The sequence below is a fragment of the Puntigrus tetrazona genome, chromosome 4, assembly GCF_018831695.1.
Source record: "Puntigrus tetrazona isolate hp1 chromosome 4, ASM1883169v1, whole genome shotgun sequence".
NCBI lineage: Eukaryota > Metazoa > Chordata > Actinopteri > Cypriniformes > Cyprinidae > Puntigrus > Puntigrus tetrazona.
The window spans coordinates 20,531,866-20,559,067 of record NC_056702.1 but is presented as its reverse complement, the minus strand read 5'-3'; the positions used below and the strand labels follow the sequence as shown (position 1 = coordinate 20,559,067).

Genomic DNA, 27,202 nt, shown 5'->3' with positions numbered 1-27,202 from the left:
GCAACAAAAGTATAAATGTATTTTATTGGCAAGAACATTACTCTTTATTTTCTTGAATTTGCTTACTATTTATTGAAGTCACCTTTTACACAAATACTTTGATCAAGTGAAATACACACAAACTAATATATGGCAAATTATTATAAATTATGCTTATTGTGTCATGATTATACAAGAAAGATAAAGACTACAGTGAAGTAATACAAAAATAATCATTTTCAGAAGAGCTTATACACTAAAATGAGACTATTTAAAATACTTAAGATTTGACTTTTTTTGTTTACCCATGAATCAAAATAGTAAGTGATTAAGTAATGAAATCACACCAAAAATAGATTTTCTTTTAACAATAATCCTTAAAAAAACGACATAAACAAGCCTGCACCTCTGTATAACTTTGTGTTTGACGTTTTTCACAAAGCATGCATTTTACATAACAATTCACAAAACAACAACAACAACAAAGCAACTTGTATGTGTTTATAATCAAGGCCCTATTATCAAGAACATTAAGATAATTATAAGATATTATTACTGAAAGGCTGATAAAAGTTGTCACATTTTCCAGCTGAAGTGGCCATGATCATGTTACAGAATGAACAACGAATGAAGCACAGATGTTAAGCTGAATTCATGTCATGTCATAATTACCATTAATCCTTGATCACAATATGTAACATTTTACTGAGCCAAAGCATTTAATAGCACCCCAGTCAGGTGGTATAACTGTCTTATGGTCCAAGTCAACATTTGCAAGTTTGCAAGTTGTAATTATGAGTTCTGGAGCACATGAAGGCTTTGGTATTAACGGTTTTACCAGAAAAACACATATTTCAGCTCTGAGGCCAACTTTTAACTGCCTCTTTGCACTACTTTATCAATTAGTGATTGTTAGTCTTTTTATGTCTAAAACCTTTAATATATTTTCTGATATTTACAACATAGAATGATTGCAAAAGTCTGACCTTATACGTCCTAGGTCTTCTATTTTTTAACTTATTTAAGTAATTTTCATCAAAACCTTTATCTTCACTGAAACAGAAAAACAAATCAGAAGGATCTTGTGAGAGTCTCTGACTAGTATCATGTTTATATGTTTGTACTCTCTAAATCTCTGTAACCCCAGGCCTTTTTTATATACTCATTTAGGTCATTTCTTGTATTTTGTATTTCCTTTGAGACTGTTAAAAGATCACCATGCGTTTTCCTCATTTGAGCAATGGACTTCAGTAAACTTGATTTGACCTTTTTAGGATCAGACACTTTTCCCTGTCTCATCTGATGCATGTCTATAGAATCCACTGCTATAAAGACAGTATCAACAATCACTAGAATTCCACTCAACACTCCTGTGACTGCAGCTATTGCTTCTGCTGCTGCTCGTCCTACTCTGGCGGTTTGAGCAACCATTCTGCCAACATTTGTCAGCAGACCTAGATTAATGAGCTCTGTGGCAAACAATGTATTTGTTTTGTCTATTTTGCATGACATTGCTGCATTGCCAGAAGAGTCACTGACAAAATCTTTGAACTTTCTGACTGTTTTCAGTAGCTCTCTCAGTGTACTCAGTGAATCGAAAAGTGGTGTCACATCTGTAAATTTCTTCTGAAATGTTGTAATGTTTTCACGGAGTGATTTTTGTTGGACTGTATTTGCAATGCTGGATACAGCACCTGTTAAACCACCTGCAACTCCAACTCCAATCCCAACGCCTGTAACAATCAGAGATGCTCCAAAGGTAAAAGGAGCCAGTATTGCACCAACTAATGCAGTGACTCCACCAGCTGTCCCGATCACTGAACCTGACAGCGTGCCTATTGTGCATTTACGATGTATGTCCTCTAGTGCATCTGTTGTTTCTCCCCACTCTTTAACTAAAGTTTTAAAATTATTATAGTGCTCATTGTAGGCCTCATCAAAGGTCTTTAAAGACACTATAAACCTTCGATCAAATGCTTGCGGAATTGTCTTGTTTCTCTTTACTGCATCACAAAGGAACGGTTTTGCTAGAATCTCATCAGCTGAAGGTCTGGCTTTAGGGTCACAGTTGAGCATTTCCTTGATTAATTCCTGTAGATCCTTTGAGCACTTGTCTGAGAAGTGAAGGGGATATCCCATATCGTGGGATGCTTGTTGAAAGCGACGTTTTTTAATATCTGACTGGTGGAAAATAAAGGGAAAAACAGAAAAATCTGGTAAACTTTAAGATCCAAGACTAAGAAACACTTATTTAAAACTATGTGCAAATTTATTTAAAACTAGTAGTGAATCTAGTTTGGAATATTATTGAATTTCAGGTCCTCCCTTTGGGATGATATTAACTGGTAAAAGAACTCTCCCCTGTGCAGAGCATCTCTTTTTTCTGTGGACATACAGGGCTTAAAGAGAGATACATTTGAGCCCCTTCAGTCAGTTGAAGTCCTCTCCGTTAACGAATCATGCAGGGAAATTTGGCTGGAAGACTCTCACGTGATCCTCAGACCTCGGGCCTGGATATGTGCCCATATGATCCCCCCCCACTTCCTTTAGAGGGTAACATTGCAGGCTAAAGAAGGGAAGCCCGACCTGTTTTTGTTGTGGTCTGTTTGAGCCCTACGCACATACCTAGATTGCAGTCAGAGTTTGAACATCTCTTTACCTGCTTTTGGTGCCAGAGGCCTACTTTGCCCACTGGCTGTAAGAGCTTATTCTACAAGGAGTATGGCTGCATTAAACAAGGACTCTCTGGCAGATATTCATAGGGCTGTAGGTTGGGTTAAACCTAATATATTTACAAGATTTTATAATCTACAAATGGAAAAAGTCTTCTTCTGGAGTTTTGGACATCAGTTTTTGACTGCAGACTGGTAGGGTGTAGAACTTGCTACTGGCTCATGATGAAGCAAAGCCAAAGAGATATTCTTTATAAAAGGTATAACTTATCCAAATCCACTTAAAACGGCTTGTTTAAACATGCTCACACTTTTCTACATCACAGAGTGATTTTAATTTATAACTACACCCAAATGTTTACACAAATAAAGAAGTGTTGCTGGCATTTGTTGAAACTGTTTCATTGTAACTTAAGTTACATAAGTGAAATGATTTGTTTGACCTTCCAAAAGAGGACATAACTAAATCAGTGGTTAAGCTGCATTCACAACACTGTTCCACAACAGTTCAACACACATATTAGAGGGTGTTCAGTGCATTTACAGGGGACTATTTCCTGAACCTGTGCACAGAGGCCAAGGGACAGTTATAGTGGGGAGTTATGGTCTCAAAACATGGCTCATGATGTCTCTAGTCAACACAGTGACTCCTCAGGAAGTGCGGAACATCCTGTGTGCGCACTCATTGTGAACACACAATCAGGTTATTCAAATACTGTTTAATGTGCTTGGAGGCAGCTGGTGATACAGGCCAGAGAAAATCTGTCAGAATGTTTTAGCATGTTGAATACTTCAGAACATTGCAATGGCACAGGATGTACCTGCTCCTTATGGACCACATGCACAGCCGCAACCTGTGGGTGACGAAATGCATGCGCCAGCCCAAGCAGTGCTTCAAGCACATCTTCCGTTGAACATTTATAATAGTATATATTCTTTTTTTCAAGTAGTTTTTGTAGTTTGCTGAGGAAAGCTCATCTCCCTTCATCTATCCTGATTATGTTTTGTAGAGGGACTATTAAGAGTGTCCTGTGCAGCTGCATTGATTCCTGGTTTGGGAACTGTGTCAGATCGTAAAACCATTCAAAGGATAGTGAGGATAGCTGAAAAGATCATTGGTATCTCTCTGCCCTCTCTCACGGACATTTACACCACACGCAGCATCCGCAAAGACCATGATATAACACATGACCACACATACACTCTTCACCTTCTTGCCATCTGGTAAGAGGTACCGAAGCATTCGGGCCATCACAACCAGACTGCTGAACAGTTTCTTTCAACAAACTGTTTTTGTCCTTGCACTGTTTGCACGCTGGGTTTTGCACTGTACTCCCTTGCTGTTTGCACTAATATGCACACTTTGCACTTTATGTGGCTAAGACATTATTGTCTTAGCTCATTATATGAGTTTTTGTTAAATGTTATGATGTGAGTCTATGTAACACCAGGTCTTGGAGAACCGTTGTCTCATTTCACGACGTACTATTGTTTTGCAACTGTCATGATCTGTCAGGCTCCTCCAACAGCCAATATGGAACGTTGCTGGACCTCTATTGAGTTAAATCCATTTTCATTGAAACTACCCTAGTCAAGTCTCCAGACAAACAAATTCTCAGCTCTACTACTTACCTCCTAACCATTCCTTGTCATTGCCAACACTCATCTGTGTTCTACCTACCTCTGTGTCCAGGTCAGTTTTGTAACAGAAGACTGGACCAACACCGGTGACACAGTATGGGTACAGTTAATCCAGGAAGTTGTGGATTCACTAAAGTTACAGTCACTGCCTTCCTCGACTCGGGGTCAGCTTGTAATGACATTTATGCTTTCATCTGTAAACTTGTGCTACCAGTTTAAATTACTGACCTCCACAACTGCTACAAATTATCAGATCCACTCAATAATGGGAAAACATGTGAGTCAATGACATGCTGCATCTCTTCATTCACAAGTGGGACTGCTAGAGGATGTCATCTTAGGGCATTATGGGATCCCTGAAGATATAGTCCCAGACTATGGACCACAGGTCAAATTTTCAGGTATGGACATCTTTCTTTTTGCTCCTAAGTGTGACCGTTAACCTCTCCTCCGCCGGAGAAGACTGTGTTGTGGAGAAGCACACAAGTGTCCAGTCTCGGCTATACACAATATGGACATTTATTGCCACTCTATTGAGATAAAGCTGTTTGCTACTTAGCTTGAAAACTTACATCTTGTATTATCCTCCAGATTCTGTGTGTTTGCTGTGTGGTCCAAATTCTCCATGTCCAGCTCCAAGCTCCAACGATCCTCTGAAAACAAATACCCTAGTCAAGTTTCAGCTATCCCCAGACAAAAAAACTTTCAGCTGTATTACTCACCTTCTAACCATTCCTCGTAACCAAACCTCGTAACCATTGCTCATCTGTCAATAAACTAATGTAGTATTCTACAAGATGGAGACAGTTATGTTCATAACAATAGATGGCTGATGGCAAATGTGGCAGGGTAAAAGAAGATTTGTAAACACACACAACGTGAGATGTATAGAGATATCATGGAAAGTAAAGACAATAAAAATGAAATTGGAAGTGAAATGGTGCAGTTCAATAGATAACCTGTAATTATTTTTAACATTTTTTTATGTGATGGCCATACATAAAATTAAATAAAATTGGGTTATCCATGGTTGCATACTGTAATTTGTTGTGCGTGAATGGGATTGCCTGGATGAGTGATATTTCCTTGCCTGAAACTTTGTCCTAGTCCTGCCCTGTTCTACATGTTAGTAGTTCAGTCATGTTACATAAATTAGCTAACAAAATATGAAATGTTAGTTATTTTTAATTAATGTGTCAGTATGATGTGAGGTCTAGTTAGCAAAATGAAATGGGTACTTTTTACTTTAGTACACATCAGAGTCCATACTTCTTCACTCTAACTTGAGTCAAAAAAGTGTAGTCAGTTATTCCACTTTTACTGGAGGATTTTAAACACGAGTATCTATACTTGAGTGAAGGATGCGTGTACTTTTTCCATCTCTGAACATAACACTTTTATCTAGGAACTTATTAGAATACATTACGGGGTAAGTTCCCACAAATAAACTCTCATATTGAGTTAATGTTCCAAATGTAATTTCTTACGACTCTATGTGTATATTTTCCACTTCTGAGGTTCAGTGTTCAACTAGACCGACATTCAATCTGTCGACAGGTTCTGAGTTTCGGCATTATCCCCTTATGCAGAGACCACCTCAGATTTTTCCCTATGTGGTAAGTCCATAGGAGGATCTTCACATGTACCCTCCTCATTGGGTGAGATGTGATCTCCAAAGTGCCTTTTCCACTGGAAGGAATAGATTCCCAAGGAATCCCAAGATTTTTCAGTTGTCATACTGGTGATTAATACTAAAGGCAAAAGGCTCTGGCGAAGATGAGTTCTGCCTCTATGGGTGCCCTCCTGAATGTTGAAGAGTGAGGTTTTAAGACTTGGGTGTTGGAAGGTCATGATGTGAAGAGGTGCATTTAATTGTAACATGTTGGATTGTAAACATCTGCACCCCCCTGGACTTGTGACACAGTTCAGTAGTTGTGGCATTTCATATAGGGACCCTTAATATAGTACAGTCAACACAACGTTAAAGTGAATGACAGAAAGGGACATTTCAGTTATGTATTGTAAACCTTGTACCCTAATAAAGGAAACAGAGATGTGTTGTCCTTCAAAAAAGTGAGCCAATGCAGAGGGGTGGCCTGCTATGGAAATTCAGCTGCCTCTCAGAGCAACTTTTTTTACAATAAATGATTACTAAAAACACCAAATAAGCAAGCCTTATTTTAGTTAGTCTGTTATAATTTGAACCAAATCAACTGACAATAAATCAGACTAACTGAAACAAACCTGTCTTATTCGGTAGCACTTGTTTTAAACTTCTTTCATAAATCTGGCCCTAGATGTTAAGCACAAGCTGTTATAATTTACATTATTTAAATTTTTTTTTGTGTGTTTCTTTAGATGGAAAAATAAACATACTCACCCATACATCCAGCATGCAGAGATTATAGAGTAACCATCCCAATGACCAAATATCACTTAAAAAAGAAAAGAATAAATTTAAGTCCATTGTTTTAGTTGGCATTCTATCTAAAGACTTTGTAAGATATTTCAATATTTAAAGCATACCTTGGGGAATTATATTTCTTCTGACGACCTTCTGGGCTGACATAGAGCTCTGCACCTACTACAGAGCTTGCATAAGGATCAGCTCTTAAACAGAAATATCAGTGAAATACTAAAAACTTCATGTAAATAATTTTCAAAGGGTAAATAAATTTTAAAACGGATCTTATTAAGGATGAACTAAATCATCAGCTGGAAAAGAAAAAAAGCAGATCACCAAATCTGGCCAAATGAGTCAGATGTCACAAAGATGTTTAATCTTAAACACTTAAGATTACAGTTTAAAAAATGTTTCAGATATTTAGGTATTTAAATGACTATTGAAGTTGACTCAACATTATAAGGATCAGATTGTTATCCTGGTACAGGGAGAGGAATTGTGCAATCAAATGATTTATTTTTAATTTTATGTTGGAGCAGAAATATAGACATAAATAGTATTCTTTGAAGCTTACAATCTAAAAATTCAATCAGTATTGTATTTATATTGCATGAAGTAGGATAATAAGGTCTGAAATCTCCCACAAACAGGCCCCAAAAAGTGGAGTGATATCTTCTCTCCAAGCTGGGGATGTGTCATTTGTTGTCCCATTCTACTGCATGCCACATAAATACATTTAAGTTTAGCATATATAACTATTTATTCACTATCCAAAATGTATAATGATTTCTCATTGTCTTCTATTGAAAAACTGGACCTGGGGTTGTATAAAGAGATGTATCATTGAATATATGACATGCTTCACCTTATCTGGAAGATACACTACACTACACTACACTACTACCACTGCAGCCATAATCAATGAAGGATTTGAAATCATTGGGAGCTGAAACTGGAGTCAATGTAAATGCACCCAGTGGAGTAAAAGGAACAACGGGGTCACCCCCAAACACAGGATGGCTGACTACAGAATTCTGGAAAATTTACAGCAGAAGACTACCTTTCATGTGCGTCAGCTAATGCAGATATTGCTGACATGAAAAGGAAGGTTAGTATTATTTCTGTATTGTGTTGGAACATATATAATTATTGAAAATATTCAGACTTTAGTGTCATATTAATATAGGATATTACCGTTTCACATCTATTTATAGCCTCCAGGTGCGTGTAATGAAGTGACATTTTAAAATATATTCAAATAGAAATTTGAATATTTATTTTGCTTTAACCCAGTTGTCACATATTTGGTCCATTTGATGTTGTTTTTTGTCCCATGTGCTATGTACCCTACGTTCAGTTAATTGTCTCTTGTATTCAAGTGTCTTGTTAATTTTGTAATTTCCTGTGTGTTTCTAAGTTCTAGTTTGTTTCAGTTCTAATTGTCTGGTCTCATCTTTGATTATGTGTGGTTCTAGCCTACCTGCCTGTCTGCCTGCCGTATTATTATTTACTCTTTTGTGGAAGATTAAAACTGTAAAGAGTTATAATCTCCTTGAGTGCTCCTTGCCTTAACCACACTGTGATACCAGAGTGTGTAATTGTTCATTTCTGTTAATCACTAGATCCTACTACAATTTTGTTTGTATTTGTTACCTTGTGTGCACTTTTGAGCATCCAAAGTCTCCTAGATTGATGTAGTCATCTTCAGTCAGAAAAACATTCTACAATGAAAACAGACATCTTATAAATTATACTAATTTGATTTGGTGGCAAATATTTGTTGAGTTTAGTCAGTGTCCACCTGAGGTTTTATGTCTCTGTGACAAATATCCCTCCTCTCCTCGTGTAGATACTGAAGGGCCAGACAAATCTGAACAAACCAGTCAAGGATCTGCACAGACATGATAGACAAGGAGAAAACAGACAGTATTACTTTATACTTTAAAATCTTTTAAACCCGTCTTTTACTTTGATGTGTTGCCATGAGGACCTTTACAGTTTTGTAGCCTATGTATATTTTATGAAAGTTTTACTCAAACAAAATGGTGTTCATGAAGTGACTCTCAGAGCAGTTCTGGGGATGTTGTTGATGTATTCATGTCCTCATTTAGTGAGATGCTAAAGACATTGCAAATGTCACTTCAGTATGAGATTAGTAAACAAAGCATGTGCCTGTACTATTTCCATTTGGTGTTTCCAGGTGAGCTTTTTACGGCACGGCACAATTACAAACCACTCTCTGAATTCTTGTTGCAGTTAGACAGCTGTGACAGCTCTGTGCAATCAGGATCTGTCACTGACAGTTTCTCTGTAGCTTGCTAAGCGGGCTATTTTGTTGTAAACACAAATTAGTAATGAAATCGAAAGAAATTTCTGATCATCCTCAATAATGCAGTTGTTATTTACACCTCATATCATATGTAAACATATGTGTTATCACAGCAGTGACTAAACCTTTTTAGAATTGCATTTCTGTACCAGTTGGCTGGGATTAGTTCTTAAAGAGAACCGTTCAGCTTGATGGTGGAAAAGCAGCAATATATAGAGACACACAGAACGTGTTGGGTTCATAATTGAGTAGTCTTTTTGCGGCTTAATATTTGCGGTGAGTCGTTTCAAGTGTACTGATTTACATTTTAGTAATTCATCCAACCTTTGACAAATTCTGTGACATTCTGTGTTATTCAATAAATTCCATTTATATAACTTCATTTCACCAGTCGGTCTACATTTTCCCCATTGAAATAATTAGACAATATTAAGATGTTTTTCAACTTTGGTGTGGTGGATTGTGATTTCTTGCAACTTAATCAATGTAGAAATTTAAAAGAGACCCATGTTCATTCTCGCAATCATATAATAGACATATTGTAAAGTACTGCTTTAGTGAGTCTGTTTTCAAAAGAACTCACACAAAAATTGGTATATAAAAAAAATAATAACAAGAATAAATCACATCCTTCGGGGACTCTGATCTGAGAAAGAACCTTCTATTTTAACCTGTTGAATTCTTGAGCTAAGAAATTGATCACCCAAGCATGTGTCCTACTGTCTAATAAAAGCTCTTTAGCTAAGGTAGTAGCTAAAATATTGGGTGAAATACAAACAAATCTATGAATATAACTTTTGCATGTCTCTTCTGGTTCTCTACATGAGAATACAGTAAGTGCTAAAGTTAAAATTGCATCTCCAACCTCTCTTGAGGATTGATATGTAAATTGCAGAGAATCAATTAGGCTCTGAGTTTTAGCTAAAATGTACTTTTTCATTAAATGTTCAAAGCATTTCACTACTAGCGATTTAAGTGCTATTAGCATCTAGTCACTCAATTTTAATGAGCTTGAAACCTTTGACACCTTTAATCTCGACTGCCTCCTTCCTCGTCTACTTCTTGTTCTAACGCCGCAGCCTGCTTGGGACCCACCATAGTGGAAGCTTTCCCATTGAAATGAGGTGGAGGAAAACCTTTCCTCTTTCCCATTAACCCCTTTCTACAGTCTGTAGGAACCAAGGCTCTCAAGACTGACTTCTGGTGTATCGCGAGACCTCCTCAGAGGTTTGCGAGACCCCCAGGGCTGCTATGCCCTGAAGCAAAGGGGGTGGCAGGCTTAATAGCTCGGTCTCTCAAGAGCAAAATGGACACTATATGATTGCTTCGGTGGTCTCCTTTGTGGTGTGGAGAGACAAGTCAGTGGGTTCTGAGTTCTTAGATGTCCTTAGATTTCACTTCCTCTCCCTCATCCAGCTCTTTTAAAAGGTCAGCCCAGGTCATATATTTGAAGCACTGTCATGATATAAAGGCTCTGAGAAATAATGCCACTTGAGGGGACTGATAGTTTGCAAGTGTCTGCTCAACCCGGGTGATCGTTCTGTAATTGCAGTCATTTTGTACACTGCCAACACCTTTAGTCCCTCTCTCATTGATTACAGCAAAGTATCTCAGCATGGAGATTAGGATAGAACATCAAACCCCCGTGTTGAGGGAGCAGCTTAGCCTTCAAAAAGTGTTTATCTAACTTGCTTTCCGAGGGTTCAGCATAGAGTATGTACAGTATGACTACAAAAAATACTCACCTGTTGTTCTTCAAAAAAGCCTTCCTCAGCCTGCTTTTTCATCCTCTTGAAAAGATCTCCTCCCGCACAATACTCCATCACAATATAAAAGAGTCCAGTTTCTTTATCTAAAAAATATCCCATCAAACATGAGTGTAACTGATAATAAATGCATTTCCTATTTTTAATAGCTTTTTTAAAGCAGACAACTGTTCACCATTGTTTATTGCTAGTTGTTCTATAAAGTTTTGAGAGAAAATATAAATATATAAATACTAACATCTAAAGAAACAAACCTTCAAATGATTCCACATAAGAAACAATATATCCATGGATCATTTTCTCTAGGATCATGACTTCCATTTGGACAGCGTTCTGCTCCTTCCTCTGAGAAGAATTTTTGGGTAAGGGGGTTTTGTTTTAGTTTTTAAAATAAATTAAAAACTTATTGATTTATTATTACAGACTTGTTTGTACTTACTTCTCTGGAGTTCATCTGTTTAATCACATAATGCTCTCCAGAATTGTTGGTCACCTGATACACTATTCCTGAAATCCCTCGTCCCAGTTGTCCTATTTTGGTGTATCCATGTTCTTCAAAAACTCCTACAATCAACATGTAGAGAAATGCCCACAAAATATTGTAATTGCACAACCATTTTCATTAGGGGGGAAAAACAAACCTATAAAACACACACACACACACACACACACACACACACACACACGTGTATGTGTATGTAAATTTTTTTCTTAATTTCTGAAACTTCATTTCTTTTGTAGCACTATACTACGCATAATACATTTAATTTAGCAATACATCGCAATAGATAGATATTTTAGCAATACTCTTAATTCCATCTTGCCGCAATGTGATCATTGGGATGACTGCATAAGTGTGTGCTTCTGACACTGCAGCTGAAATCAACCACAAACTCGACGCATAATGAAAATATGGACAAATGGAAAATATGGAAAATAACATACAACTGTATGGTAAACCCCAGTTAAAATGCATACTAAAAGAATACATATCTCATGTAATCTGTTCATATTTTCATTATCAACATGTCCTCAGAGTGATTACATGCCTTATAAACACTGGTGCTAAATTCTGCTGCTAATGTTCTTAATATTTGCTGATGCATACAATGCAAACTGCTAACATGATACATAGTTTAAATTTGGCTGGGGCACTTCCTCAGTAGAGGGTGGCCATAGTGAACCCAGGTGGGCTTCCCATGTGGATTCTAGTGGGAATAAATGGGAAATGAGTGCATGGGCTCAAGATGGGCTACACATGGGACCCTATTTGTTTAACAAATGTGCAACATAATTAATCCCATATAGGGTGATTACATTGATATATAGTGCAAATATGTGTCTTCAAAATAATTTTTGTTGTTGTTAATTTAAAAAACCTTAATATTACTCTTTTTTACAGTCTATGATTCTAACACTCATGCATTACTACCCAAAGAGAATTTAGGCATCATGCTCCGCTCACGTCATATTTTTCATCTTATTTCTGGAGCCAAACGATAATGCTATATGTCTTGATGTTACCTCCAAAAGGTAAAAGACACAAAAAAGTTAATATTTAAACTGAAAAGTTTGGCACCGGGCTGTTTGTTCACAATACAGTGATGATATTAAAAGGCTTATATAGTAGAGAAGCTAGTTTAAGCTAAGCTGCTGTTAAATGATGTTAATTATGTTAATTCCGTTAAACGTAAAGTTAATCTTGATTTGTAGAGTAAACAAGGCTGTTGTATTTTTAACAATACATAAAAACATATTACATAAATATATTCAATATTTATTATGCAAGCAGGGGGTTCTGCATTATCAGTTTGTATTTGGGTTTATTACAAATGATACGACTATACAAACATATTTGGTTAAATTAGAATTTAAATGTTTTAAACTAATCCTGTGCAACTTCCAGAAAAAGGTGGTATGTATAAGGTATGTTTACTTGCTGTTGGATTACTTCTAACATTTATGTGCAAACTGAAATTATTAGGTGGTGTTGAGTTTGTTCTTCGTAAATCAGTGAAATAATATCAGTTTTATTGTATGCAAATAATTGTTCATACTTGGACATACAATACCCCAAATTATGAGAACATGGTAAAACTACTGCTAAACAACTTTTTGAGTTTATTTTAGTTTTTTTTTATTGTTTTAGTTATTTCTTAATTGTTTGTAACATCAGACTGTAAATCAGTGGTTCCCAACCTTTTCTTGTTTGAGGCACCCTTGGAAAGCCTTTCAAAAGTTCCCGGCACCCTTATAAGGAAATAGATATTTAAAATCTCTGTAGCTTTTTTCTTCTTATTTATTTATTTGTTTCATTTCGAGAGTTTGCATGCAACAACACCTTATACCTAGTTTACTAATAGTTTACTAACTAGTTTCTGATAGTTAAGTAGAGAGCGACAAACACAGTTTTAGCTTATCACAAGAATTGCACTTGATCACAAATTTGCTGCTTAATACAATATCTTCTGCCTCCTTTGAGTCACCAATCAGTACTGAGGCATGCTGGCGAGGGTGGGTGCTTTCCATACCGTCACATACTATAGAAAAACATTTCCAAATATCGGATTTCCCTTTGTTTGGCTTTGTAGTTCTGTATGTTCCTTTCTTTAATAATGAACTAATATCTGTAGCACTAAGCGCTCCACCTGTGTCATGCTCGGTGTGGGTCTATGGTCTTTGTTCCTCGCAAGAACCACGTGAGAATTTACGTTATTTTGAGTTGTTCGTGTTGTTTTTGTGCAGCAGATAAATAATATTTTATTTCTTTTTAACTATTTAATTTTAAGATATTTCCATTTTGCGGGAGTCCATAAATAATTTTATTCTCCCGCAACCCGCACACACACGAGGACCTTACCGCCCGCACCCGCGTTCACATATCAAACCTCGTCCCGCGCCGCTCTGGGTTGCGTCGGGTCCCGCGAGACCCGCGGTACTCCCGCGGGATTGCAGGTCTCTACTCTCCGCTATCTCGGTAGTCCCCTCCCCCTCTCCCGCCAAGAGAGAATGACGTTAGTGCAATTTTTTCCCCGAAATTTTGGCGGCACCCTCAAAAGATCTCACGGCACCCCTTAGTGCCGCGGCACACCGGTTGGGAACCACTGCTGTAATTTCTGAGGGGTGATTTACTCACGTTTCAGTAAAGGAGATTCAACTGTCTCATCTGAAGAGTCACTGTCATCAGGGAGATTCTGATAGCTTCTTTTCTGTAGATTCTATAAAATATAAGAAGTCAACTTAACCAACTAGAAATGAACTACAGGAGTAAAGCTTTATTACTGACAGAAATTAAATAATGCTACCTTAACATACAGTCTACTAAAATGCTTTAATACGGACATTTTTAAAGCAGCATTGATTCAACATTCGTTTCAGAAGATTTTCCATAATTCAGTGCATAGTAAGGGAACAGCATATAAAACTAGAAGTTAAATTTCCTGAAAAAAATGTTGTTAACACTAGTCAGAGGAATCAGTTTCCATGTCTATACAATATTGTGATGCAGAGATATAGGTCTTGTTAATCGGTTGCTAGGGCACATTGTTTGGTTGCTACTAAGTGGAATGGCAGCTGACCATCATGATGCACTAAAGACTGCTTTCATTATGAATGATATAAACCAACCAACCTGTCTCTAAGCCTGTGTGGACTTGGGTTGCTATGGTCATTGACAGTTGTTGCTAGGGCGTGGCTAGGAAAAAGTTATTGTGTTATCCCCGCAATAGTAATTCACGATTAGCAGTCTGCTGCCCTGAGTCAAACAAGCTCACCCCCATGTCTCTGTGACATTCGGTTTTGAAGATATGTCTGTTTAGGGTTTGGTTGCTAGGTTGTTTGATAATGGTTGCTAGGGCGTGATGATGATTGATAATTGGCTGTTTCCGCACAAAGTCTTTATGACATTCTAATTTAAAGATATGCTTGTTTAACGCTAGCATGTTTCTAGCATGATTACCATGTGACTAGCATGTTGTTAGCATGACTAGCATGTCACTAGCATGTTTCCTGCATGATTAGCAATTGATTAGCATGTCGCTAGCATGTTTCCAGCATGATTAACAAGTGACTAGCATGTTGCTAGCCTGACTAACATGTCACTAGCATGTTTCCAGCATGATTAGCAAAGTGACTAGCTTGTTGCTAGCATGACTAGAATGTTGTAAGCAAGTTTCCAGCATGATTAGCAAGTGACTAGCATGATGATAGCATGACTAGCATGTTTTGAGCATGATTAGCATGTCGCTAGCACGTCACTAGCCTGTTTCCAGCATGATTAGCTAAGTGACTAGCTAGTTGCTAGCATGACTAGCATGTTGCTAGCATGACTAGCATGTTTCTTGCATGATTAGCAAGTGACTAGCATGTCGCTAGCATGCTTCTAACATGATTAGCAAAGTGACTAGCATGTTGCTAACATGACTAGCATGTTACTAGCATGTTTCTAGCATGATTAGCAAGTGGCTAGCATGTTGCTAGCATGTTTCCAGCATGATTAGCAAGTGACTAGCATGCTAACATAACACAGGTTGCTATTTACTATTGAAGAAGAGCCAACTCCCATATCGGTACGATTTATAGCTAGTTTCAGAATAACCCTTGTCTTGACATTTCAGAAAAAAAGAGTGGGTTTAGTTTAAAACACCACCCAAATGTTTACGCAACGAAGGAAGGTGGAGCTATTATTCTCTTTGTAATGTTGTTGCCGGTGCTATGTTTTGGAGACTGTGATTGTGAAAGTAAAACCTGATGGCCTGATGCTTGTTTTTGCAGTGCTTGGTCCCTTAATTACTGCTTGTAGCTATATTATTATTATTATTATTATTATTATTTATTTTTATTTTATTTTGAAATTGAATAATACTGCTTCCTTTACTTTTGTTTGATGCATATGAACAAAGTCCATTAATTTTCATTACGTTCCACTTTCCACTGCTTTCCATATGAATCAAATTAACATGCAATTAATATTTTAATTATTTTTTTACTTAAAAATAATTACAAAAAAATATTGCAAAATGATCTATATATCACAATGTGATATATCACAATGAAATGATTACAAATGAACATTTTATACATAACACAATATAAATTATATATAAATATACATTTTAACTCACCTTGACATCACCCATGTTTCTAATTGACTGAAGCCCTTTACAACTGTTTAGTTATCTTAATATTTATATTAATCAAATAATTTTAAATACTTTTAAGAACAATTAATTATGCTGAAATATGTATAGCTCAAATAATCTAAAAAAAGTCAATTACATTCTTCTTTTTAGAGAAGATAATATCTTTATCTTTTCAGCTCACCTGGACTGCTGGATTGAACCTCACAGAAGATCTGACTGTAATAAAAAATATTCACTTTTTTAGATCAGTGTTACAATAAATGCATATAAGTTTTCAAACAAATTCTAGACCAATTTACACAAAAGTATGGATATACTTACACACCAATATTCAGTGAAGAGTGTCTGTCTGAATAATGGTTGTCTATAACTTAAATACAGCTCTATTTAAGAAATAAGTCCCTCCCAGTCAAATCTAATAGGTGGGTTTTCTACAAATAACACATCGTCATTCTCCTTGTGCGTGACTTCAGAAATTTGCTTATGACAACCACATGACCAAAACTGCATATAATGTACAACAACTGAACTGTCAACAAAGTGAATCAATTTAATCTTTCAAAAGAACTGTCTTTATAAAGTCTTAAGGCTATTTGCAAAATGTGCTTTGAAGAGTTTGTTTATTGAATTCTGTTTAAGTGCAAAGTGTAAAACATAAGTAGAATTCTCCAGATATCTGTTTGTATATTTACATATCTAAAATCTGAATTGTGCAATGTTAAGTCTTGTAAACTAAGATCTAAGATGGTTGTTTGTAACCTGTGTTATTACATTCTAAATCTGATAACTTAGATGTAATCGATCAAAATGATGCAATAATATGATGGTCTGGACAGGTGTCCATATGAAATTTAAATCATTTGAAATGTAGCTATTTTAAATAAATCTGCTTTTTTTACACAGTAAAATGTCTCAATGTCTCAACTTGTATTATGTAACAGGAATGTCAGGCTACTGAGCAACTTGCAGAACCTGAATTTTCTGAGTTTGACATGTTCCTATGTTAACATCCTTGTTGACTCTGAATTAGCATTGACTATTGAAGTGTAAACTTCTTTTAGACATTATCAGGAGGCATGGTGTTAGCTTTCACTGCTATGCTGATGATACTCAGCTCTATATTTCAGCGCAGCCTGGTGATACACACCAAATTGAGAATCTAACAGAATTCATAGTCCATATAAAAACTGGATGATCAGTAACTTCTTAATGCTAAATTCTGAAAAACAGAGGTGCTAATAATTGGACCTAAAAACCCCACATATAATAATCTAGAACACAGCCTATCACTTGATGGCTGCTCTGTTAATTCTTCATCATCAGTTAGGAACCTAGGTGTGCTGCTTGACAGCAATCTTTCCTTCGACAACCATGTTTCTTGCATCTGTAAAACTGTGTTTTTCCATCTTAAAAATATATCTAAATTACGACCTATGCTTTCAACGTCTAATGCAGAAATATTAATTAATGCGTTTATGACCTCAAGGTTAGATTATTGTAATGCTTTATTGAGTGTTTGTTCTGCACGCTTAATAAACAAACTTTAGCTAGTCCAAAACGCAGCAGCTAGAGTCCTTACTAGAACTAGGATGTATGATCATATTAACCCGGTTCTGTCAACACTGCACTGGCTCCCTATCAAACATCGGATAGATTTTAAAATCGTATTAATTACCTATAAAGCCCTGAATGGTTTAGCTCCTCGATACCTGAGCGAGCTCTTATCACATTATAGTCCTGCACGTCCGCTGCGTTCTCAAAACTCTGGCCAGTTGATAATACCTAGAATATCAAAATCAACTGCGGGCGGCATATCATTTTCCTATCTAGCACCTAAACGCTGGAACAATCTCCCTAACTCTGTTCGGGAAGCAGACACACTCTGCCAGTTTAAATCTAGATTAAACATAGCCTTAGCCTAAACATAACACCCCAACATACTTTTTATTACTCAAATCTATTAAAGGATTTTTAGTCTGCCTTACTTAGATAAGCTGGAACCAGGAACACTACTCCTAAAATACGATGTACTTGTGACATCGTAAAAGAATGGCGATCTACGCTAATATTAGTCCTGTCTCTTTCTTAATCTGTTTTCACAGTTTGTATACAGACTAGATGGTGGATCAGCACCCAGAGATTATGTTCATCAGAGACCAGCACACCTAGATGTGCCCGTGGACAGATCACCGGATCCTGATGCACACACACTAAGTCATTTACACTATCTGACACAGCTGCGTTTTAAATTGAACTGGAAGTTAAGTGCTGGGCGTCCGGTCAGAGGAGGACTGACCCCAACTGAGTCTGGTTTCTCCCAAGGTTTTTTTTCTCCATTATGTATGGATTGGGTTTTATTTCTTTGCCACTGTCGCCTCTGGCTTGCTTTGTTGGGGAAACTTAACTTCTAATGATTATCGTTGAATTGATTACAGAGATCGTCTCTGCATTTAATAACAAATTGGTCACTCTCGTCATTGTACATCCCAGTCATTGTACTCTTCTACATTATACTGTACAGTGCTTTGATGCAACCTGTGTTGTTAAAGCGCTATATAAATAAAAATGATTGATTGATTGATAGCCCTCATGTTTTTTGGTTCCTGTTTAGATAAACCTCTCCTTCCCCTTAAGTGTGACAGATGCAGATGGGAGGCTAATGTAAATAATTCAGGTGTGACTGGAGAAAGGGTTTCTGGTCAAATGGTGAGCGTGTGCCCCAATAAAGACCATTTGATAACCATTTGTCTTTGCTCCAAGGATGAGCATGGGAATGGTCTGGGAAGAAGTTTCACATTTGAGTGCTAAATGTTTGATTTTTGATCTGTCTGGGTATTTAAAGGAAGTGGGCAAACCACTTGGGGAAGTTTTCTGTAAACAGATATTCCCGCACAAAATCATTCAGTGAGGTATGATGACCTTTCGACTAATACTTTTTATAATTTGTTTTATAATATTGTTTTATATTACTTCTGTGTGTTTACTGCTGATCAGTTGTGTAAATGTTATGAAATTTCATTAATTGGGAATCGGGACAGACCAGATGACACTCACAGCTTCAGGGGATGGGCTATCATAGGTTGAGGATGATAACTTGGCAAGGCCTCCTTCTTTGTGAGATCCAGAGCTCCTGGTCATGCTTTCCCTGCCCAGCCCTCGGCTACCATCCAGAGCATTTAGGACTATGGCAGTTCTCGCTGCACTAAAGCCAACAGTGCTGCTGGCCAAGCTGCCTCTGCTTTGCATGTCATGGTGATCCTGCAGGTCCATCAAGCCAAGGAACTAAAAGAGCTGCACGAGTCCTCCAGGAATTCAACGAAGTGGCCCTCAGACAGGTGGCCCAGGGAGACACTACTCTTCAGGAGATGGTGAGGAGTGCGTCATTTATTCCATTATTGATTTATTTGGGCTCATGGGTCAGTAGTGAGCGACGCAACACTTCTTCACTCTTGCCCATTATGCCCACCATTGCCAGTTGCCAGGCTTGCACTTCCCAACTCGTCACAGTGGCTCATTTGGATGTTCTGACTTGCCTATGTGATTCAGTTCGCCCGGAAACCTCCCAAGTTCAGCACCATCCTCAAGATTTCTATGCCAGTCCGAGACGCTCTTGTCTGTCCTTCTGGCAAAGGATGCAATCGAGATAGTCTCTCCAGCCAAGATGGAAGTAGGGTTTACAGCCCTTCAACCAATTCATTGTGGTGGTCTTCAACCGATCCTGGATCTGCATGTTTTGAATCAGGCCCTTCACAAGCTTCCGTTCAAAATGCTCATGCATAAACGCATTACCAAGCACTGGGGCTTTCTAACATTTCGGAGTGAGGGACCCCTTACAGAGAAGATTTTTTTCAAGGATATCCTCATAGTTACAACAGATTTAAGGCTAATGTTATGACAGGTTGATTGGTTTAAATGGTCCCTATTTTATTTGTTTTAATAATGCAGCAAAATATAGGCATAATTTACCTATATTTTCTTAAAAAGTTGAGAACTATAAATTCCAGTTTTTTAATGGAATCAGATTAAGATGCTAGGTAAAAAAAATGTAATAAGGTTTACTGATCATAGATAAGCTATGGGCAGTGGAGGCTGATACAACAGGTCAGTATTCAATCTTGAGACAGTCTATACCAGGGTGGGCAATTAATTTCTATCAGGGGCCACATGAGAAACTAGGAAGTGCGTCGAGGCCACCACCTTTTTTCATTGTAAAATGCTCTAAATTAAATATTTTGAATAACTGGTACTGATAATCAGAAGATTAACACACTTTGTAAATATTTAAATTAGGTTATGTGAAATTATGGTGTATAGGTTAAAAAAAGAAAACAAAATAATTTTTAAATCAGTGCAATTTATTTTTAACTTGTTAATTTTCGTCCAACAATGCAACAAATTGTGATTTAAAGCCTTTGCTCTGATGAAGTTAACTGTTTTACTGACAGCATCAACTACATGTTTCATTTTAACTGTCTTACACAACACTTCCTGATGACAATGCAAAATGTCCATTTCTAAACAGAGTTCATTTCTGTGACTTTATCCTGCATTCTCTTTAAAAGTCCAACATTTTTCCCTGTCAGATTTGGACAACCATCTGTTGTCACACCTGCAAGCTTGTCCCATTTCAAACCTAAAATGTTCAAACATGCATTTACCTCTCTAAATAAATCATTACCAGTAGTTGTGCCTTTTATTGACTGCATGGCTGCCAACTCCTCTGTGATTTGAAAGTCTGAAGTTATTCCACGTAAGAAGATGAGTAGCTGGGCGGTGTCACGTACATCGCAGCTCTCGCCCAAAGCCAGAGAAAAAAAGTCAAAGTCAGCCGCTCTGTTCGTCAGCTGAAGCTCTAAATTTCCAGTGATGTCATCTATCCGCCTCGTTACAGTGCGTCGGGAGAGTGAAACGCTCTCAAATGCGCCCCTTTTCTCCGGGCATATCAGCGCAGCAGAGTCCAATAAACATTCCTTAAAAAACTCCATCGGAAAATGACTTACTTTTTTTTTGGGCGATTTTGTAAGAAATTACATAACTTGTCCTGACGGCTGCATCTCTGGCAGTGGGAAGTTTAAAAAATCCTGTTGGGGTTTGTAGATTTGCAAGCAATGCATCAGACTCCCTTACGCCTCTTCATCGGACAGATTTTTGTATTTATCTTCATGCTTGGTCGTGTAATGGCGAATCAAATTCTACTCTTTAAACACAGCAATCTGTGTACCACAGATCGAGCACACTGCTTTACCTTTAACTTCTGTACAGAAATATTTGACAGTCCATTTTTTTACTTTTCTTTTCTTAGCGTGAGCGATATCTTCTTGAGGTTAACCGGCTCGTATCATTTGTAGTTGTTAACCGTCACCCACTTACGTGCATACGTTCGTTTAATTAGTGACGTAACGCTTTTCAAAATAAAAGTTTTAAAAAAATTTAATTTATGGTAATTACATTTGACCTCGCGCAGGCGAAACCAACGTACAAAGGGGCCGGATGTGGCCCGAGGGCTGTAGTTTGCCCAGGTCTGGTCTATACCATTGAACAGAATCAACACAGTCTTTTTGTTTTTTCCAGGAACAGAAAGGAGCACAGAAGGGACGATGGAGATCAAGAAGCACACACACCACATCCACAGGAGACGTAGTTGGAGACACTGGAGACAACTGGAACTCAAGGAGAACCACAGGAGGTAAGTAACTTATATATATCAAGAACTTTGTTGGAGTAAGGGTTTGAGTCCACATTGTGAATACAAACCCAGCGACTGAAGTGTGATGTGTGATCTTATAGTGTTTGTGATTGGAGTTCTGATGCGGTTCAGGTATGATTGGTTCCTCTGGATACTGGACACTCTGGATAAGCAGAATGGAATTCCTCCAGAAGTGTTGGGTCTAAAATGTCATCTCGAGGGACCCAGGACCTCTCCTCAGGACTATAGCTCTCCCAGTCCACCAAATATTCAAAATGGCCACCTTGACATCGACGCTCCAAGATTTCCATAACTTTGAATTTGGATCCCTCCTCTGTGAGCAATGGTGGATAGGGCACCTCAGCTGGGCCAGGTTCTGTGGGAAGAGGAACAGGTTCAACAAAAGACTTGAAGAGTGACACATAGAACGCGGGTTGAATTCTGTACTGTGGTGGAAGTTGCAGTTTGTAGATTACCAGGTTTATGTGTTCCAAGATGGGAAAGGGGCCAACAAACCTGGTACTTAGCTTACCACTGGGCAGGCGTAGGCAAATATCCCATGTGAAGAGCCATACCTTCTGGACCTGGTTGGAAAGCAGGCATCTAGGCTCTCTTGCAATCCGCCTGCGTCTTCCAGCCAATGCCACTTCTCTAGAGCCAGTTTGATGGCCAGGAGCTCTCTGTTGCCGATGTTGTAGTTGACTTCCACCAGGCTGAGCTTCTGATAGAAGTACACACATGGATGGAGTTGAGCTAGCTTAACCTGCTGCTGACGGTGCACTGACTAGCCCGTATGGCATTACAAGGTACTCATAGAGGCCAGTAGGGGTCACAAAAGCTGTCTTCCACTCATCACCTTCACCAATCCTTATCAAATTGTACGCTCTACGGAGGTCTAGCCTTGTGAACGTGGAGACTCCAATTAAATGCTCAAGGGCAACGGGAAAGAGGGAAGCAGATACTGGAACTTAACTGTTATCTTGTTGAGAGATCTGTAATGCATGCAATGCCACAAGCGTCTGTCCTTCTTGACCACGAAGTAAAAGCTAGAAGGTATATCTACAGATTGTTTCTCTAGGGGACTAACAATGAAGATTGAATTGATCAGTAGACTCTGTGATTTCTGACAGTAGGCTCGGGGAAAATTCAGGATAACAGTTCTGGCCCCACTTTAGGACTTACAGGTCCTAAATAAAAGGTGACTGTAACCAGTAGGTTAGAGTCAGTAAGCAATACACAGGTAGTCAGTGGCTGCATCTTTATGAAGGAGGTCTGAATCACTCACCACTGGATGTACACAAATGTAATCCAGAGTTGCCACAATGTAAATAGAATCCCCAGGTCATCTTTCTCTGCCGCTCAGCAGGAGTCATGCATCTGTGATCTATATGCATGGGCTCCTGGCTGGGTTGTGCAGGGCTGGCGGGATGCTGCAGTGCTCACAATGTCATTCAGACAAGAGTGCATATGGGCTGAACATCAGATCAGGAATCGTAAGCAGATGCAGCCAAAGTTTGGGCTCTAAACTATGCCGGTAGGTTGTTAGCAACGATTGCTCATTCCAACTGCTGGCTGCTAAGAGGGGTACAGAAATTTTAGTAAATATTCTTGAACACACACTGTATCTTGAAAGATACAGAAACACACACTGTATCACACTGAAACATATCCAGCCATATGGCCCACCACCTCCTTGAAATGAGTGAATTCATCAAGTAACATGTCCGACTTGAGCCCAGATGGTAATGCTGCACCTGATAACAAGGAAATAATATAAGCAATTTTAGACTTTTTAGGGGGATACAACATAAGCTGCATATCAAACACTAGCAAGCACTCCTCTGCCAAACCAGAGTAGGGCGCCGGTTGAGCCATGGGACTAGAGTAGATGCAAGGCAAAGAAGTGCTGACGGTGACTGGGGCTGCGGGTGGTGGATGATGGAAAACTCGTCGAAGATTATCGTCAAGTTCTTGAAACAGGCCGTCTGTGCTCATTCTGTGCAACACTCTGGAACTATAGGAGAAAACAAGAGATAAGTTTCAAGGTAAGTATTAGTTAGGCATTGACTCAGTAGAGCTTCAGTGGTAGTCCACTACATGTAGCAACGAGACCAGACACTGAGGGGACTGTGGTGTGTGCTTTTGTGCTGGTGTTAATGAGGTGATCATGATGTGCATGTGTGACTTATTGGAACTCAGGTGACTGGGAATGTCATAGTTGGCTGGAGATGTTCTTGATAAAACGGCGGTAGAAGTTGGAAAATTGGAGAAATCTTTTTAAGTTCCATTGATAAAGTGGGTACTGGCCAGTCTGTGATGGCTTTCACCTTCCCCTTGTCCATCTGCATGCCCCAGTGGTCAATGATGTACCGAAGGAAGAGGATGGAGGACTGATGGAAGGTACATTTCAGCCTTGAGGAAGAGTTAGTACTCGCATAGTTTTTTTAGCATCTCAGCAACGTGGTGGCGACGTATCTGTTTCACTCTGGGATTATATCAGGATGTCCATGTAAACCAGCTTGTGGAGAAACTCCAGGAGAACCTCATACATGAAGTCTCGGAATACGGAGGGGGCGGTGACTAATCCATAGGGCATGAAAAGATATTCATAGTGGCCAGTAGGGATCATGAAGGCTTCGACTTGTAAGGTTGTAGGCATTGCGGAGGTCCAACTAAGTAAAAATGTTTGCCCCTCTCAATTGTTCCAGGGAGGCAAGAATGAGCAGGTAACAGAACTTAGTGATATTGTTAAGGGACCGGTAATCTATGCAGTGCTGCAAGCCTCTGTCTTCTTTGCAAGTCACCCTCTTGGGCAGAAGACATCACCGTATTGAGAGTAGCAAGGAGAAATATTGACAGACTGTATTTCCAGAGGACTTTCAATTGACGTGGAATTCAGGGGACGATTGGAGAGACATTCGGAAAATGTCTCTGGAGAACTTCACCTGTGCCCCAATAGAGGATGGGTTCATGCTTGACCAGCCATGGGCCTCCTAGATTGATATCCGTGATCCCTCTAGAATAATAATAATTACATTTCTTCCACATGAAGCAATATAATGTAACGCCACACCAGCAGAGGGAGCCGTCACCGGAGTACTGCATATGGATTTGAACGTTGCTTCCTTGCCGTCATTACAGAATACTTTGCCAAATGAGAATCCAGCCGGTGTTTCGAATCGGCAAGCGGCATGCGTTTACCAACAAGATCTGCTTCAGAATTATCAAGATTAACTTAACCAGCTTCAAGCAGTGATCGGTATATTACGCTTTTATCAGAAATCTGCCATCACCCTCGCCCCAAACGTTAAGCTTTGCTCTGTCTGATAAATTTAACGGTGCCGCCAATCAGTGTAAGGGCATTTTACGTCAACTCTGCTTGTATCTGGATAAGCAGGAGATAAGTTTGATTTCGGAAGATAAAAACATTTGCTTTTATCATGACTGTTAACTGGGAGAGCACTCAAATAGGCATCAAAAGTCTGGAGAATCGGATGCACAATTTCAATCTTCAGTGGATTATTTCACACAACAGATTAGAAGTTTTTGAATATCCAGCCAAAGGACGGGTTGTTTCCACGCAGCTCATTTATATGATGTAGGGTGTCGCTCAGCAGAAGACTATGCTATCGAGGTTCAGAACTCTTGCTGCTCAGAGGGGCTGGAATGATGTGTCCCTGAAAGTGGCGCTTGCTTGTAAGGGAAGATTTGTCCTTTTCAGATTTTTCACCATTACCATCAAGATCGATAATCTGATGAGACAATGCAGATTGAATCCACAATCTGAAGCCACATACTTGAATCCACTTTAACTTTCCATTTTGTCTCCCCACCAGAATCCACCCTGAGGAACCCATGCAGTTAAATACTTCCCGATTATCAGAGAAAGAGAGAGAGGCGTCGTCTACATAACCTGTGCTTTTATTGTGGTGAAGCATTGAAATATAAAATGGCGCAAGCGGCAGTAACCTTGCAGCAGCCACTCCGAACCAAAATGGTGTTTTTTGTTTGTTCAAGGCGTTATTTTGTATGCTTCTGACAAAATTTCGTAGGGCATGGATGCTAACGACAGTTGTGTCTGCGCCATCGACCACCAGACATTGAAACTACTCAGAAACCACGCAACAACTAAACTGGCGACGACGTTGCACGCGGACTCGGGACCTCGGCTTGCTGTGCGGACCGGGCCCTCAGTCCTCGGTGTCTCCTGATGCCGAAGACCGGGAAGAAGACGCCATAAGCGGTGTTCGAGGAACGAAAGCGGTAAGCGGGCGGGTGTCCGTGCTAGGCTAAGCGCAAACCCTAGCCCGACCGGCACTCCCCTCCATCTTTCTGTCCAATGTCTGTTCACTCCGAAAATAAGATGGACTACATTCGAGCAACACGAGCGTGAGTATAGGGATTGCTGCGTCTTCGTCTTTACAGAACCGTGGCTCAGCGACAGAGTTCCAGGCACCGCCATTCAGCTAACTGGGCTAACTGCATTTAAGTGTGCTGACAGGAATGCCGCACTGTGTGAGAAAGACTCGCGGTGGTGGCGTGTGTGTTTATATCAACACGAATGGTGCAAGGACTCTGTGCTTATATCAAACTACTGCTCATCGCTAGTGGAGTTTATTGTTGTCAAATGCAGACCCTTTTATCTACCCGGGAATTCACCACCGTCTACACCATCGGAGTTTACATTCCACCCAGCGCTAATGCGAAGGAGGCTCTGAGCGAGCTGTACAGAGGTATTAGCGAGCTGCAGAACGCTCACCCGATGGACTGTTTATCATCGCCGGAGATTTCAATCACGCAAATCTCAAAACAGTGCTCCCCTAAATTCTATCAGCATGTGGACTTTGCTACGAGAGGAGGCGAACACGCTGGATCTTGTTTACACAAACATACCCCGGCGCGTATCATGCGGAGCCCCGCCCCACCTCGGCTACTCAGACCACATCTCTGTTATGTTGATTCCAGCACACAGACCACTCATCAGACACTCTAAACCGGTTCTGAAACAGATTAAAACCTGGCCAGAAGGATCCATCTCTGCTCTTCAGGACTGTTTTGAGTGTACTGACTAGGACATATTTAGGAAGCTGCAACCAACGGCGATTCCATTGACTTGGAGGAGTACACATCATCAGTGACTGGCTACATCGAGGAAGCGCATTGATGATATGACCATCTCAAGACCATCACCCACATTCTAACCGAAGCCGTGGATGAGCACGCTAACGCGTGCGTGCTCTCCTGAATGAGCGAGACTTCGCCTTCAGAGCAAAGGACCGGGCTGCCCTAAAAACAGCGAGGGCTAAACTGTCCCGAGCTATCAGAGAAGCAAAGCGCGCTTATGCTAAAAGAATCCACGGCCACTTCCAAAACAGCAGTGACTCTCACGGCGCATATGGCAGGGCATTCAAGCGGTCACCAACTACAAGACAACTCCACCTGTCTGTGATGGTGACGCCTCCCTACCAGATGCGCTGAATGACTTCTACGCACGTTTTGAGGCACAGAATAAAACAACGGTGAGGAAGTCCACCCCTCATACCAATGACCCGGTACTCTGCTTCACCCCAGCTGACGTGAGGAA

General features: G+C 39.4%; 1 protein-coding gene across 1 annotated transcript; it reads right to left on the bottom strand.

The window, feature by feature from the left end:
• Window positions 1-53: 53 nt before the first annotated feature.
• LOC122343005 (serine/threonine-protein kinase Nek3-like) lies at window positions 54-15,936 on the bottom strand. The gene is made up of 10 exons (XM_043237273.1): window positions 15,915-15,936; window positions 13,928-14,009; window positions 11,231-11,355; window positions 11,046-11,136; window positions 10,771-10,877; window positions 8,498-8,587; window positions 8,350-8,417; window positions 6,819-6,902; window positions 6,673-6,727; window positions 54-2,160 (listed from the first exon to the last, which is right to left on the bottom strand). Exons 1-10 carry the CDS (start codon window positions 15,927-15,929, stop codon window positions 1,090-1,092), a joined length of 1,788 nt encoding a protein of 595 aa, XP_043093208.1. The 5' UTR covers window positions 15,930-15,936; the 3' UTR covers window positions 54-1,089.
• Between the last annotated feature and the right edge of the window lie 11,266 nt (window positions 15,937-27,202).

Excerpts from the sequence above, each read along its gene's own strand:
- LOC122343005 (XM_043237273.1), bottom strand. Across the intron at positions 6,903-8,349 it reads TGCTCAAAAGTGCACACAAG|AGCTGATCCTTATGCAAGCT; the intron begins GTAACAAATACA and ends TTTCTGTTTAAG. Across the intron at positions 2,161-6,672 it reads TCTGCATGCTGGATGTATGG|TCAGATATTAAAAAACGTCG; the intron begins GTGAGTATGTTT and ends ATTTTCCACCAG.